The sequence below is a fragment of the Epinephelus lanceolatus genome, chromosome 16 (assembly GCF_041903045.1).
Source record: "Epinephelus lanceolatus isolate andai-2023 chromosome 16, ASM4190304v1, whole genome shotgun sequence".
NCBI classification, from domain to species: domain Eukaryota; kingdom Metazoa; phylum Chordata; class Actinopteri; order Perciformes; family Serranidae; genus Epinephelus; species Epinephelus lanceolatus.
This window is the reverse complement of record NC_135749.1, coordinates 34,695,001-34,707,240: the sequence shown is the minus strand read 5'-3', so window position 1 is coordinate 34,707,240 and position 12,240 is coordinate 34,695,001. Positions and strand designations below refer to the sequence as shown.

The window sequence follows — 12,240 nt, the reverse complement described above, 5'->3', positions numbered from 1 at the left end:
CAAAGTTTATAATAGTTTAACTTAATGTAAAATGGTTAGTGGATATTTACTCTGCTCTACAAGCAAATCTTATAATTTTGGTAATTTTATTAAAATGTATAGATTTTTCTGTAAAATCCTGCTCTTTTAAATGCAGACTAGTCCATACCCATTGGTAGTTTTGTCACCTTCTACCTATGCCAGTCCTCAATGCCTATGTGCAGTTTCACATAGATTGACCATGTCAGTGAGTAGAAAATCGTGGGACAGACAGAATGACTGACTGACAGAATGACACACTGACAGTTTCCGTGATTATGTACAGCATACCATACCATGACTTAGTCATACCAAAAATTAGAAAAAACCCCAAAACATTCGGCCACAGGGGGAGCCACAGCGATCGGTCACATTTTAGCCATGTTTAAGCATTTTTCTGTTGTTATAGCGCCACCCAGTTGCCAATTAGAGTTAAATTTCTCCAGTCACCTTGAAGCATCCTGTTCTACATATCTACCAAGTTTAGTAAAAATCTATATGGCGGTTAGGCCTAGATAAGAAATTAGCTCTCTAGCGCCCCCATTTTGTTTGATGGGGTCAATAATGGAGGGGTCCCCTCAGATTATGTGTAGTCATATGCCTACAAAGTTGCATGGTGATCAGTGAAACCCTTGAGATATTATACACCTTTATGTGATGAGCCACGCCCTCCACAATATTCATTGCCTTATAGAAGCTCAGTTTTAGTAAGTTTTCCAACTTTTGCCAAGAGGGAACTTTAGATGTTGGTTCCTAGATTATGTTCACCAAGTTTCATGCAGATCGGTCAAACTTCCTAGGAAGAGATCGATTTGAAGTGTTTTCAAAAAATTCAAAATGACGGAAAATCTATATTAACGGAAGTTATGGGTTCTTGAGGCACATACGCAGCATGAGATATGCCCATTCAAAGTTTGCAATTTCAATCGGTTGCTAGAGCGCCCCCCTTTGGCCAATTGATGTAATATTGCTTCATTCACATCCTCCCATGACCCTCTACCACTGTGCCAAATTTCACATGGATTGACCAAACGTGGAACAGACACACAGACACACCCACAGACAGAGTTTTTGTCATTATATAGTAAGATATAGTAAGATGTGCCCGGGTCTTTAAATCATTTTATTTGTTGTAATGTTTACCTTCAATGGAGGGTAATCTGGTTATTTACTACTAATAAGGAACAAAGCATGTCAAGCTGTGTGAATACTGAAAATAAACAACACAGAGGCTATTTATTTGTTCCTTGCCATCATGATGAAAAAAAAAATCATGATGTTTTTTTCTAAACCTAACCACATGCTTTTTTTTTTTACCTTCCAGCAATGGTAGCAGCATCCCTAAACATCAACAGCAGCAGTAACGGCCATATGTGATGATTTGGGATGAGAATGTGTTGAGCAGTTCCTATGTAATCGAGCTTCTAAAACCACATATTTTGCTTTTTCTCCTTTTTTTCAAAAATCATATTCACTTGCTACTTTCTGTTGTGACTGGGCCCTTATTCTCATGTATTGAGTTCATTCTGACTCCAGGCCATGTTAAATTGGCAATCATCACCTCTGCTGTTGAGATTTGGGATGTGCAATTAAGACAAAGAACATATACTGGGGCAAGCAGTGCAACCCTCCTAAAGCTGTCCAAATAAACTTCAATTTTCCATTTAGTCATGTGGCTCGTCTCTGAGTCGGACACTAATACAGAAATCAGCTCTTTAGATAAGCTATTTGTAACTAATTGCTTTTGGATAGCTCTACTTGCTGGCTGGGGCCTGTCAGCTAACACTATTTTTTTGGTGTCTTTCTTTGTGTTTGTCTCATCAGGTGGAGTATGATGGCCTGACAGGTCACATTGAGTTCAACAGTAAAGGCCAGAGGACCAATTACACCCTGAAGATCCTGGAGAAACACCCCGTGGGCCATAAAGAGGTCAGAGGTCAAATGAGGTCAAGTGGGAGGAAGACAGACCAGAGGTCATGGTAGCATTCAGCTGCAGCAGCTGAACATATTGGTGTTTGAAAATGGGGAATTTTTCACCAAATATGGATGTAATTTGTGCAAGACTTCACATTAAGATGATGAAAATGTTTGTCATGGGATGCCACAGTTGATAAGCACTGCACCTGTGCAGGAAACTCCTGAAGAGTCAATACTATCTTAATCAGGGTTCATACAGACATTACAAATTCAATTCAAGGACTTCACTCAAAGCGACTCATATAATTTTTCATTAAACTTAATTAAATTATGTGATCAGTGCCTCTCTTTTTAATGTGGGGTTACTTATCACCCTCTTTTTAGAAATATCTGTGTAAATCCCTCAACAAAACATTTAAATGACATGAGAGCTATGGTGCTTATACTAACAGTGATGAAATATAACTAAGTACATTTACTTAAGTACTGCATTTAAGTACAAGTAGTCCAATAACATAACATAGGCTGTATTATTTTGAAATTCTACATAATGGGTAAGTATTGTTACTTTTAGTTGAGTGAAATATCTGAGTGCTGCTTCCATCTGCGTGTAGTATAACACGCAACTTTCTCTTGCTTTGAAAAGTTCCATTCCAGTGAAGGTTTCAGAGCGAGAGCATCAGCGGAACCATAAAGATTCACTACAGCTGAACTCTGTGAGAGGTATCCCCCTGCCTGCCCCACACCCACTGATTGTCTGCAAACAGGGCAGCAGGAGAGGAAGAGACCCCGCCACACTGCCCAGTATCAGCCAGAATTGTCAGCTCATTACAAAAAGGAGTAGCCTACCCATTATGAAGAAGGGAAAAATCTTCTTTAAAACAGAACCATCTGTAGCACTAATATATGATGCCAGCTGAAATTTCAGTTTTTGGCGAACCTAAATCATTGGAGCATTGCTAGAAAGAGATAGGAAAACAAATAAATGTGATTATTAAGTTGAGTTCATGTTGTTTTTGTCAACATAGGCCTACTGGTTTTGCTGGAGTTTTAAGAGTGGAGTGAAGAAAAAATGAACTGATGTGAGGCAGGACATCGTAAATGCAAGGAAGAAAGAGGGCGAGCACACCGCAGTCTCAGATTGTGATGTGAATTAAAAAAAAGAAAAAGAGAAAATTAAAAATGAGCAATCTCTGATGACAAAACTTTGGTCAAAATATAAGAACATGTTACGTGATTCATTTGAAGGACTTGTTTAGCACTTTGTTACAGGGGCTATTTTCAAGGTATTCCAGTACTATTTTGTTCCTCAAAATCCAAGCACTTCAAGGACCTTGTGCTAACCCTGCTTATTGTTCAAGCTGTTGTTCATTTGGCAGGTTTTTGTCCATTGGCTGTGGCTTCACAGTAAGCAGTTCTTTCAGGCATCCATCAATAAGATCAATACAAACAGACTTTGTCCGTGTGGCTCGAGTGTTGCTTTATGACCTCAGATGAACATTAAAATGTCGGAGATCAATTGAGGTCACAGCAGGCTCACAGACCAGGGTTAAGTGTGCTGTGAAAAGTAATGCAGTGGCAGTGGGGATTCCCACTTGATCTTTTTGATGACTTTAGAATAACTAGCCAGCTAGCATGGCTCTGTCCAATAACCGGACCTAGCAAACTCACCTCTAAAGATAATTAATTAACACAATTAATCTTTTGTTTGTCTAATCTGTACATCCTGGAGATCATAGACAAGATTAAATGAGACAAATTAAGCTAAATGAACATACAAACAGTGTGGTTCGATTTAAATATCGACTCTCCTTCAGAATGACTTGTTTGCCTTGAAAAAACTGATGCAACCTGCCGTGGAGGCCTGTTTAGGAACAGAAATGAATGAAAAAAAATGTTGGTGTTCAGAGCACTTTGAGTGATGGAAGACAGAAGAGAAGAGGAAATGTTTTTTCACAATGACAAAAAAAAAGCAAAACAAAGAAGCAAAAAAGTAATAAGACAGATGGGGAAGGATGGACAAAATTTAAGGGAGAAGAGGATGGTAGGATGCCTGAACTCCTCCTAACAGAAATGAGTTTTCACGTCACGATGGCAGTCTGGGAAGGAGTGGCCTCTTCTCTTTATCAGCCTGTCCCCTGGGCAACAGCGCAGAATCCTAACAGCTGATAAATACACAAACAAACAATAGGTTGGGTAAGGTCATGAGGTCAGTAGATGTGATGGGGTTGGTGAAAGGTCAGCAGAATACATGTATTTATGACCTTATTTATGGCCAGACCCACCCTCATTGATTTTAGCATTGATTCTGCAGTGAGGATTTTTCAGCTCCCTCTCCCCGTCTGTCTCTCTGCCTCTCATAACACACTTTTATCATTTTTATTTGTCTGTTGCCCTTTGTCCTTGCAGTCTAACTTTCTCCCTGTTATCCTATTTTTCACTTTGCAGTTTATTTTTTTCATCTGCTCCTGGTTCACTCCCATCTTTGTTTAAAGAAGTGTACATCTAAAACTTTGCACCCTTTACTCTTATTCCCTTCATCTTCACTCTTCTAACTCTTCTTTGTCCTCCTCTTACTCCTGGACTGACAGATTGGTATCTGGTACTCCAACAACACGTTGGCCATGAACTCCACTTCCCTCGACCTCAACGCATCAGAGACGCTGGCTAACAAGACACTAATCGTCACCACAATACTGGTAAAATATCTGTGATATGTGTACATAATGCAGTGTTAGATATCACTGGTTGGTGTTCCTCCTGCTCCGAATCAGCAACTGTATGATGTCGCTTCCCTTCCGACAGGAAAACCCATACGTGATGCGGAAGGCCAACTACCAAGACTTACAGGGTAACGACCAGTATGAAGGTTTCTGTGTGGACATGCTGCGGGAGCTGTCAGACATCTTGAAGTTTTCCTTTAAGATCAAGCTGGTGGACGATGGGCTGTACGGAGCCCCAGAGCCCAACGGCAGCTGGACCGGCATGGTGGGAGAATTGATCAATCGGGTAAGTGGAGGCAACCAAATCACTGAAATAAATGTTGGCATTGCACATTTTTGCAAACCACAGGCACACTACATTTGTAAGTTATTATGTCGGGGATACACTGAAACCTGATGTTTCAGCAACACTGTGGTGAACAGGTTGGGTTTGGGCACGAAAACACCTAGTTATGATTAGTATAAGATAATATTTTGGCTCTAAATACTTGAATTTGATGGTACAATCCCAGCTGGAAACTGAGGGCCGAATTCACAAAGAATGACTGCAGCCACTGATAGCACCTTGAATTGCACTTCACTTGCACCCGCAGTTTGCTCCGTCTTGACGTCCTATTCACAAAGGATATTGCGCTAATGATATACCAGCGCAAACACACCCACAAAGTTTGGCAGCTGAGTGCAGTTTGCCCCTGATTGCAATTAGCCACAAGTATATGCCATGAACACCGTGGCAGAACAATGGCAGACTTTGTTTGGCAAAGTACTGAATACTGTATACCCTCATGTAGTGATGTCTGCTGGTGAGTCAGTCTAACAGTGTCGGATGGGTTGAGGCTGTGGATTTGACCAAGTTTGATCACTTTATCACTATTCCCTCTCACTTGTAGCTGTTTTTTCGTTATCTTTTGAATTTAATATGAATTATGGAACCGTTTTTGTTCACGTTTGTTTCCCCCGTTTCGTAAAATAAATTATTGAAAGTTGCTTTTGAAGTGCGTGACAGAAGTGCGTACTGAGAACGACCGCAGACTGTCACCTGTTCAACGCATCAATATCTTCGGATGCCATTAAAGTAATAATGATTATAATAATAATGTCAAAATATTATTTACAGACTGATTTAACAGACGATCACTGCTGCCACGACCACTGGAAAGTCTGGGCGAGAGGCTTCCACAGAGGAGCGCCCAGTTTGCACCAGCTTTCTAAAGACATTATTTACTTCACTCAAACTGCGTGTGGCTATTAGCGCTGGTGTTAGTGAATTAGACGTTGTTTATCAATTAGGCTCATTTGCATAGAAAGGGGAAATTTTTGCACCAAATATATGCATATTACCTCATTTAAATACGTGCAAATAACACTGGAGCACCGAGACGCAGTCTGCTTGGCAGCACAGTTAATGGAGCATTTCACCCTCTGCGCGTGCTTTGTGAATTAGACGGTATCTGTTTGCTCCATTTTTACCGGTTTAGCGGCAGCAAAAGCCACGCAATCCTTTTGTGAATTCGACATTCAATGTTTCGCTGGTGCTTTCACTAAAAAGGCCTATACTTCGGTGGGCTAAAAATGTGCTGGGAACACAGCATTGAGTCCCTAAAAAACACCCCAGTTAGAGGCTAAAAAGCTGCTGGAAAAACGGCCAGGGGTCACTAAAAAATACCCATGTTTGGGGCCCAAAAAAGCTGCAGGAAACACAGCATAGATCACTACAAAATTGTCATGTTTAGGGCTGAAAAGCTGCAGCAAAACAGCTATAGGTGGCTACAAATCATCAATTTTGGGGCCAAAAAGCTGCAGGAAACACAGCGACAAGTTGTATAAAAAACATACTTGTCTCGGCCCACAAGGCTGCTACAAAAACAGACATGGGTCACTTGAAAACACCCACCTTCAGATACCAGTGTGTGTCTGTATGTCTCACTATAAAGAAGTTGGTGTAGTATAAACGAAACGTGCAGATGTAAATTATCTACTGTTTGCAGAAATCTCAGAAAGGAGAGAGAAATAGGATGTTCAGACGATCCATCCAAATTTAAAGTTTGATATGTCCAGTTCAGCATTTATAAACATAGCACACATGAATGACCATAAAACAAAAAAACAACAACAAAATAAAACAGTTTATCGTTGAGTTCAAGGGGTGTTTGTGCCAAATTTGAGGAAATTTCCTCAAGGCATTCTTGAGATATCACGTTCACGAGAATGGGATGGACAGATGTGTGTATGTGGGGACAAGAGTACAAACTGCAAAAGGCCTTACTTTTCAAAATATTTTTAGGATGTTCCAAAAACACCCTCTTATTTCAAATTGTCCTGACTTTCAAAAACATTTTCTCACCTTTCTAAAATGCACTTTCTTTTCAAAACTGTCTTCAGTTCTTTACTTTGAAGTGTCCTCACTTCAAAATGTCCCCACCTCACGAAGATGTCCTTTTTTTGCACTTTGTAAAACATGTGCTTACTTCTCAGGTATAAAACTCAAAATGATCCAAAAGTGTGGATGCAAAAACAAACACAACCTGAGACCTTAAACAGAACAAGAAGAGGAATGGACAAAATGTCTTTACTTTCAGGGTGTAAAACTCAAATTGGCCCTCACAGGATAGACAGCAAGGGCACACACACACACACACACACACACACACACACACGCTTCCCGACACTTCTCCTTATCGTCTTTACTTTCTTGTGCCGCTTTGTCGCAGGCAATTCTCAGCACAGCTTTAATTAGACTCAACTTGACTTAAAATGAGCCACTTTCCCTGAGAAAACAACTAACGGGGGAAATTGGGCTTCAGCTGAGCCACTTAATACCTCCTCAGCAACTCTGTGTGTCTCTGCTGCTCAGGGCCGAGCAGCTTTCCAACACTCCACCACTTGTATAATTGGCTGACTCTTGTGTTGCAGTTGAGGGTGCCATCACTGTCAGCAGCTCAGAGCCCATGTCTCGTAGCCCTCACGCCTGCCCACCGTTGCCTGTTGCCATAACAACTAATGCAGAGCTGATGTTAGAGCAAGTGCAATCATCGCAGTGTTCATGTGTGTGTGTGTGTGTGTGTGTGTGTGTGTGTGTGTGTGTTTTCTCAGCCGAGTTGATGTGCAACTCCAGTGTGTGAAATGTTTTTGGTGTGGTCACACTTGAACTTGAGGGTGCTGAGAACTTGCAGGAGACCTTTCATGCTCATTTTCATGGTCGAACTTTTATTTAAGGTTTCTTGAACTTGAACATGTTTACATGCTTAAATGTTCAAAAACACTTTATTTCCCTGATACTGTCTGCGCTGGAACACTTGCACTCACTGAGACACTCATTTTCAAATCGTTAATGGACTTGCATTTGTGCGTTTTTGGTGTTGCGACCACTCAAAGCACTGTTACACTCACATTCACCCATTCACACACACATTCATGCACCAGTGGCCAAGGCTACCACACAAGGTTTTACCTGCTCATCAGTTCGACATTCATACACACTCGCACCCATGGAACAGCCATTAGGGGAGCACTTTGGGGTTCAGAGACTCAGAATCTTGCCCAAGGCTACTTTGACATGCGGACTGGAGGAGCCCAGGATCAAACCACCAATCTACCAATTAGATGACTTGTTCTTCCCTCTGAGCCACAGCCTCCACAGTCCCTGGAAAAGCTCAGTCTGCTGTGATTGGTCAGGATTTCTGGGTATTCCATATCTCAGCATCTCTGCACCATCATTGAAGCTGGGGAATGACTGAGTATAGCGGCACTTTCTACCGTGAAAAATCACCAATATACCTTCTAAACACAAGTGGACATGTGCCAGCAGGAAAATGATCCGAAACGGGGAGATAATAATAACAACACTGGCAACCAAGATTACATGTTTCCCTGACGTTTGCATGTATCAGTGTACTTGCATCCATGGAATGACTGTCTAGCAACTGATTCTTCATTTAAAAATTAACAATAAAAGCATCTAAACACAACCAGAAACCACATAACGTTAACATGTAGTGATATGGAGCAGTGTACTTGGAGCCGGGGAAAGATAATAATGGAGTAAAGCAGCATTTTCTACCATGACAAATCACCAGTAAAAGCTTCTTAACCAAAATCTTCACAATCTGAGATGTTCCAGCAGGAATATGATCCCTAAATCAGGGGAAATCAACAACAATGGCAACCAAAATTACATGTTTCCCTCATGTTAGCATATAGCAGTGCACTGCAGCAGGGGATGACCATTAATGGCGGCACTTTTTCCTGTCAAAAATCACCAATAATAGCTTCTAAACACCACCTGACATGTTCCAGCAGGATTATCATTCGAAATTAACAACATCACCAACAAGGAGTACAGGTTTCCTTAAAGCTCCAGTAGGCAACATTGTTTTGGTATAATTGAGTAAAAATTTTATAATATCCTCTAAGCATAATGTAAATCAAGTGGTCTGAGACAAACAGTAGGTTTCTGCACCTCACCATGGCTCTGTGTTCAGCCTCTAAAGAATCAGTATCGTGCCGATGTGCATCAACCAATCAAAGGTCAGCTCAGACCACTGCATTCCTATTGGCTGTTCTGCTGCATATGCACATTCCCGTGCCGCTGGCAGAAGGGGAGAGCAAGTGGCAATGGCGAACAGTGCACCAGGTAAAATAGCTATCCCAGCATTGGCTACAACTGCCTACACGGCTAAACAACCCAAAAAAAGGAAGACAGAACTTGGTTCCCCGGAGCCAAGGAGGGAGGGGAAGGGTGAGGTGGGGCCAGGCCCGGCCGGAGGGCGGGAGGGTTGGCCGTGGGAGCGGAGCCAAGGGCTCTTCGCGGAGAGGGAGAGCCGAGCCTCTGGTATGTGCGGGTCCGCGAGGGAGGGATGGGGCGGGCTGCTGCGCCGAGGCTCCCAGAGCACACTCGTCTGGTAGGAGGGGCTCAGGGCGGAGACGAACGAAGCCTAACTCAGATGAGACTCAAAAGTCAACTGTTTTCAGGCTTTCTACCTACTGCACCTTTAATATTAACCTGTCACTGCATGGAGCAATATACTTGTAGCAAGGGAATGACTGTAATGCTGTGTTCACACCCAATGCGATACAAATTTTTGTGTTGTATTACTCACGAAAGTTTGAACCCTAGAATATTTTGTGTTGACTCGTTTCATACATGCGAATAACTCGCGTTATACACGCTTGAACTTGCTGAATCGATGAATGAACTTCTGCTGGTATGTCCTTGGTGTACATGGAGTACATGTTTCCTTTATGTTAGCATTTAGCTACACGTAGCAGTTTATTGCAGTCACTGAGTGACTGTAACCTACTACAGCCACATATTCTACTGTGAAAAATCACCATTAAAGGCATCTAAACCAAAATTTTTCAGAACTAAAGATGTTCTAGCTGGAAAATTATCCAAAGGTCGGGGAAAAACTAACATTGACAACCAAGATTGCAGGTTTCCTTAAAACTTTAATTTAATTTTATAAACTTTATTAATCCCCCTGAGTTGAAATTCAATTTTTTCACTCCGTTGTCTTTAACACACAGGTCCGAAATACACAAACATGCACAAACAGGACCTATACATGCACAAAGTGGAGAGATGTCAGAGTGAGGGGGCTGCCTTTGGTGAGGCGCCCCAAGCGGTTGGGGGGTTCAGTGCCTTGCTCAAGGGCACCTTGGCAATGCCCAGGAGGTGAACTGGCACCTCTCCAGCCACCAATCCACGCTCCATATTTGGTCCGGATGGGGACTTGAGCAGGTGACCCTCCAGTTCCCAAGCCAAGTCCCTATGGACTGAGCCACTGCTGCCCCAATGTAGCAGTGTACAGTTGGAAATGGAGTAATCAGAACTTAATTTAATCTAAGTAGTTTATTTATGAAACTGGACCATCACCTCATCTTAAGGAAGTTACCATCCACGGTTATAAAACACAGAGGGACTACAGTAGGGGCACTGTTGAATTAAAGGCAGAGACATACTGTTGGGAGGCTGAATGAGGTCTTCAGTGGGTCCAGTCCCCTAATTGTATTTGGAACAAATGACTTGCTGCACAGCTTTATTGGGACTGTAATGATCAGATGGCTACAGTTAAAGCTTCTGTGTGTTGTGCTTGTGTCCTTCTCTGTGTACTTTGGCAGTTCTGTAAGTCCATTAAAATGTGTCTGCCACAGCAATCCCTCTGTAATCCCCCTGTAATAACAAAAATGAAGTGACAGGCGTTGCTTTCTCATTTCCACCTCTTGATTCACTTGTTAAAAGTCAGTGTGAACATCCACTGGAGCAGAAGAATCATTTTCTACCTTGGTATGGAGCATCTGGAGCTTCCCTCCAAGTTTATTAAAAGGTGAGGTAAACTGCAGAGATTAACATTGATGTTTCCAAACTGTAAGACCATAAAATACTTAATGAAAAGTCTACTTAATAACACTTACTGTTCTTATGGTGCCTTTGGGGCTGTTGTTTTTATTGTGTTTGCAAAAAGGGTCCACTTAAAGTCCAGTGCTGTAACTCAGGTAGTTAATGAATTAATTTGGTTTAAACGCATTCATTGTTATCGATTATTTTTGTTTTCCCAGCTGGTCAAGTAGCAAAAGTCCTTCCACAACTTAAACCGACCATATTATCCACTTGGGGCTGTAAAGAAAACTACATTACTTTTTTTATTTTTTTTTTTGTTTCTAAGTAAATAATTGACGAGATCAAAATTGTCCAAAGAAATCATTTGAGAGAATGAACTTTGTATGAAAAATTATTCTAGTGCAGAGTCCACCCCTGCACTAGGATTCAACACTAAACATGGTTTATGGTATGTTGACGGGGGGTTTTTTTGCATCTAAATCTATCCACAGCGTTGTTGAATCATATCCACTACATAGTAATGTGCAAATGTAACGCATCAATGGCTTACAGAACGCAACTGGGTTGTGTTTGAAGGATCAGACTCAGTGTGAGGGTTCAGGTTTGGATTAGGGGCTAGAATATGTATCTTATTAGTGCAGGTACTCAGAATAAGATAAGATACACCTTTATTGATCCCATAATTAAGAAATTCCAGTGTTACAGCAGTCGGAGGAAGAGTCAGATTAAAGATTTAAAAAAATTAAAAAAAACTTAAAAAACTAGGCATGCAAAAAAAAGAAGTACAAAAATACAAGAAACAGCAATAAATAATAATAATGAGAAAATGTGTGTGTGTGTGTGTTGTGTACAGCCATTTCACCATAATGCAAAAACTGCATTGCTGTTTGTCACGATGGTGGCTCCTGTCTAATACTGCTAATAACACACACATTATGTGTTAGCTACACATAATGGTGATGATAATGGTGATAGTGGCTGATGATTGCGTGTGTGTGTAGGTATGTGTGTGTGTTGTGTGTGTGTGTGTGTGTGTGTGTGTGTGTGTGTGTGTGTTTGTGTCAGAAAGAGGAAATTGGGAACACAAGCAGGCCATTAAGAGACTAATCAACTGTCTTTTTTTTTACTAATTATACAGAGCTGTTTCAATTACACTGCGGGATCCCTCAGCATGAACACACACACACACGCACACACACACACACACACACACACACACATACACACTCAGGCCAGCAGGTA

General features: G+C 41.5%; 1 protein-coding gene across 2 annotated transcripts in view; it reads left to right on the top strand.

Annotated features, from left to right (window-relative positions):
• LOC117263687 (glutamate receptor ionotropic, kainate 5-like) overlaps positions 1 to 12,240 on the top strand; it is a 417,373-nt gene that overhangs the window by 317,181 nt on the left and 87,952 nt on the right. For both annotated transcript variants that reach the window (XM_033637282.2, XM_033637280.2), the window contains exons 11-13: positions 1,843 to 1,947; positions 4,527 to 4,634; positions 4,741 to 4,944. In XM_033637282.2, the coding sequence (XP_033493173.2) occupies positions 1,843 to 1,947; positions 4,527 to 4,634; positions 4,741 to 4,944 (417 nt within the window). The remainder of the gene's footprint in view (positions 1 to 1,842; positions 1,948 to 4,526; positions 4,635 to 4,740; positions 4,945 to 12,240) is intronic.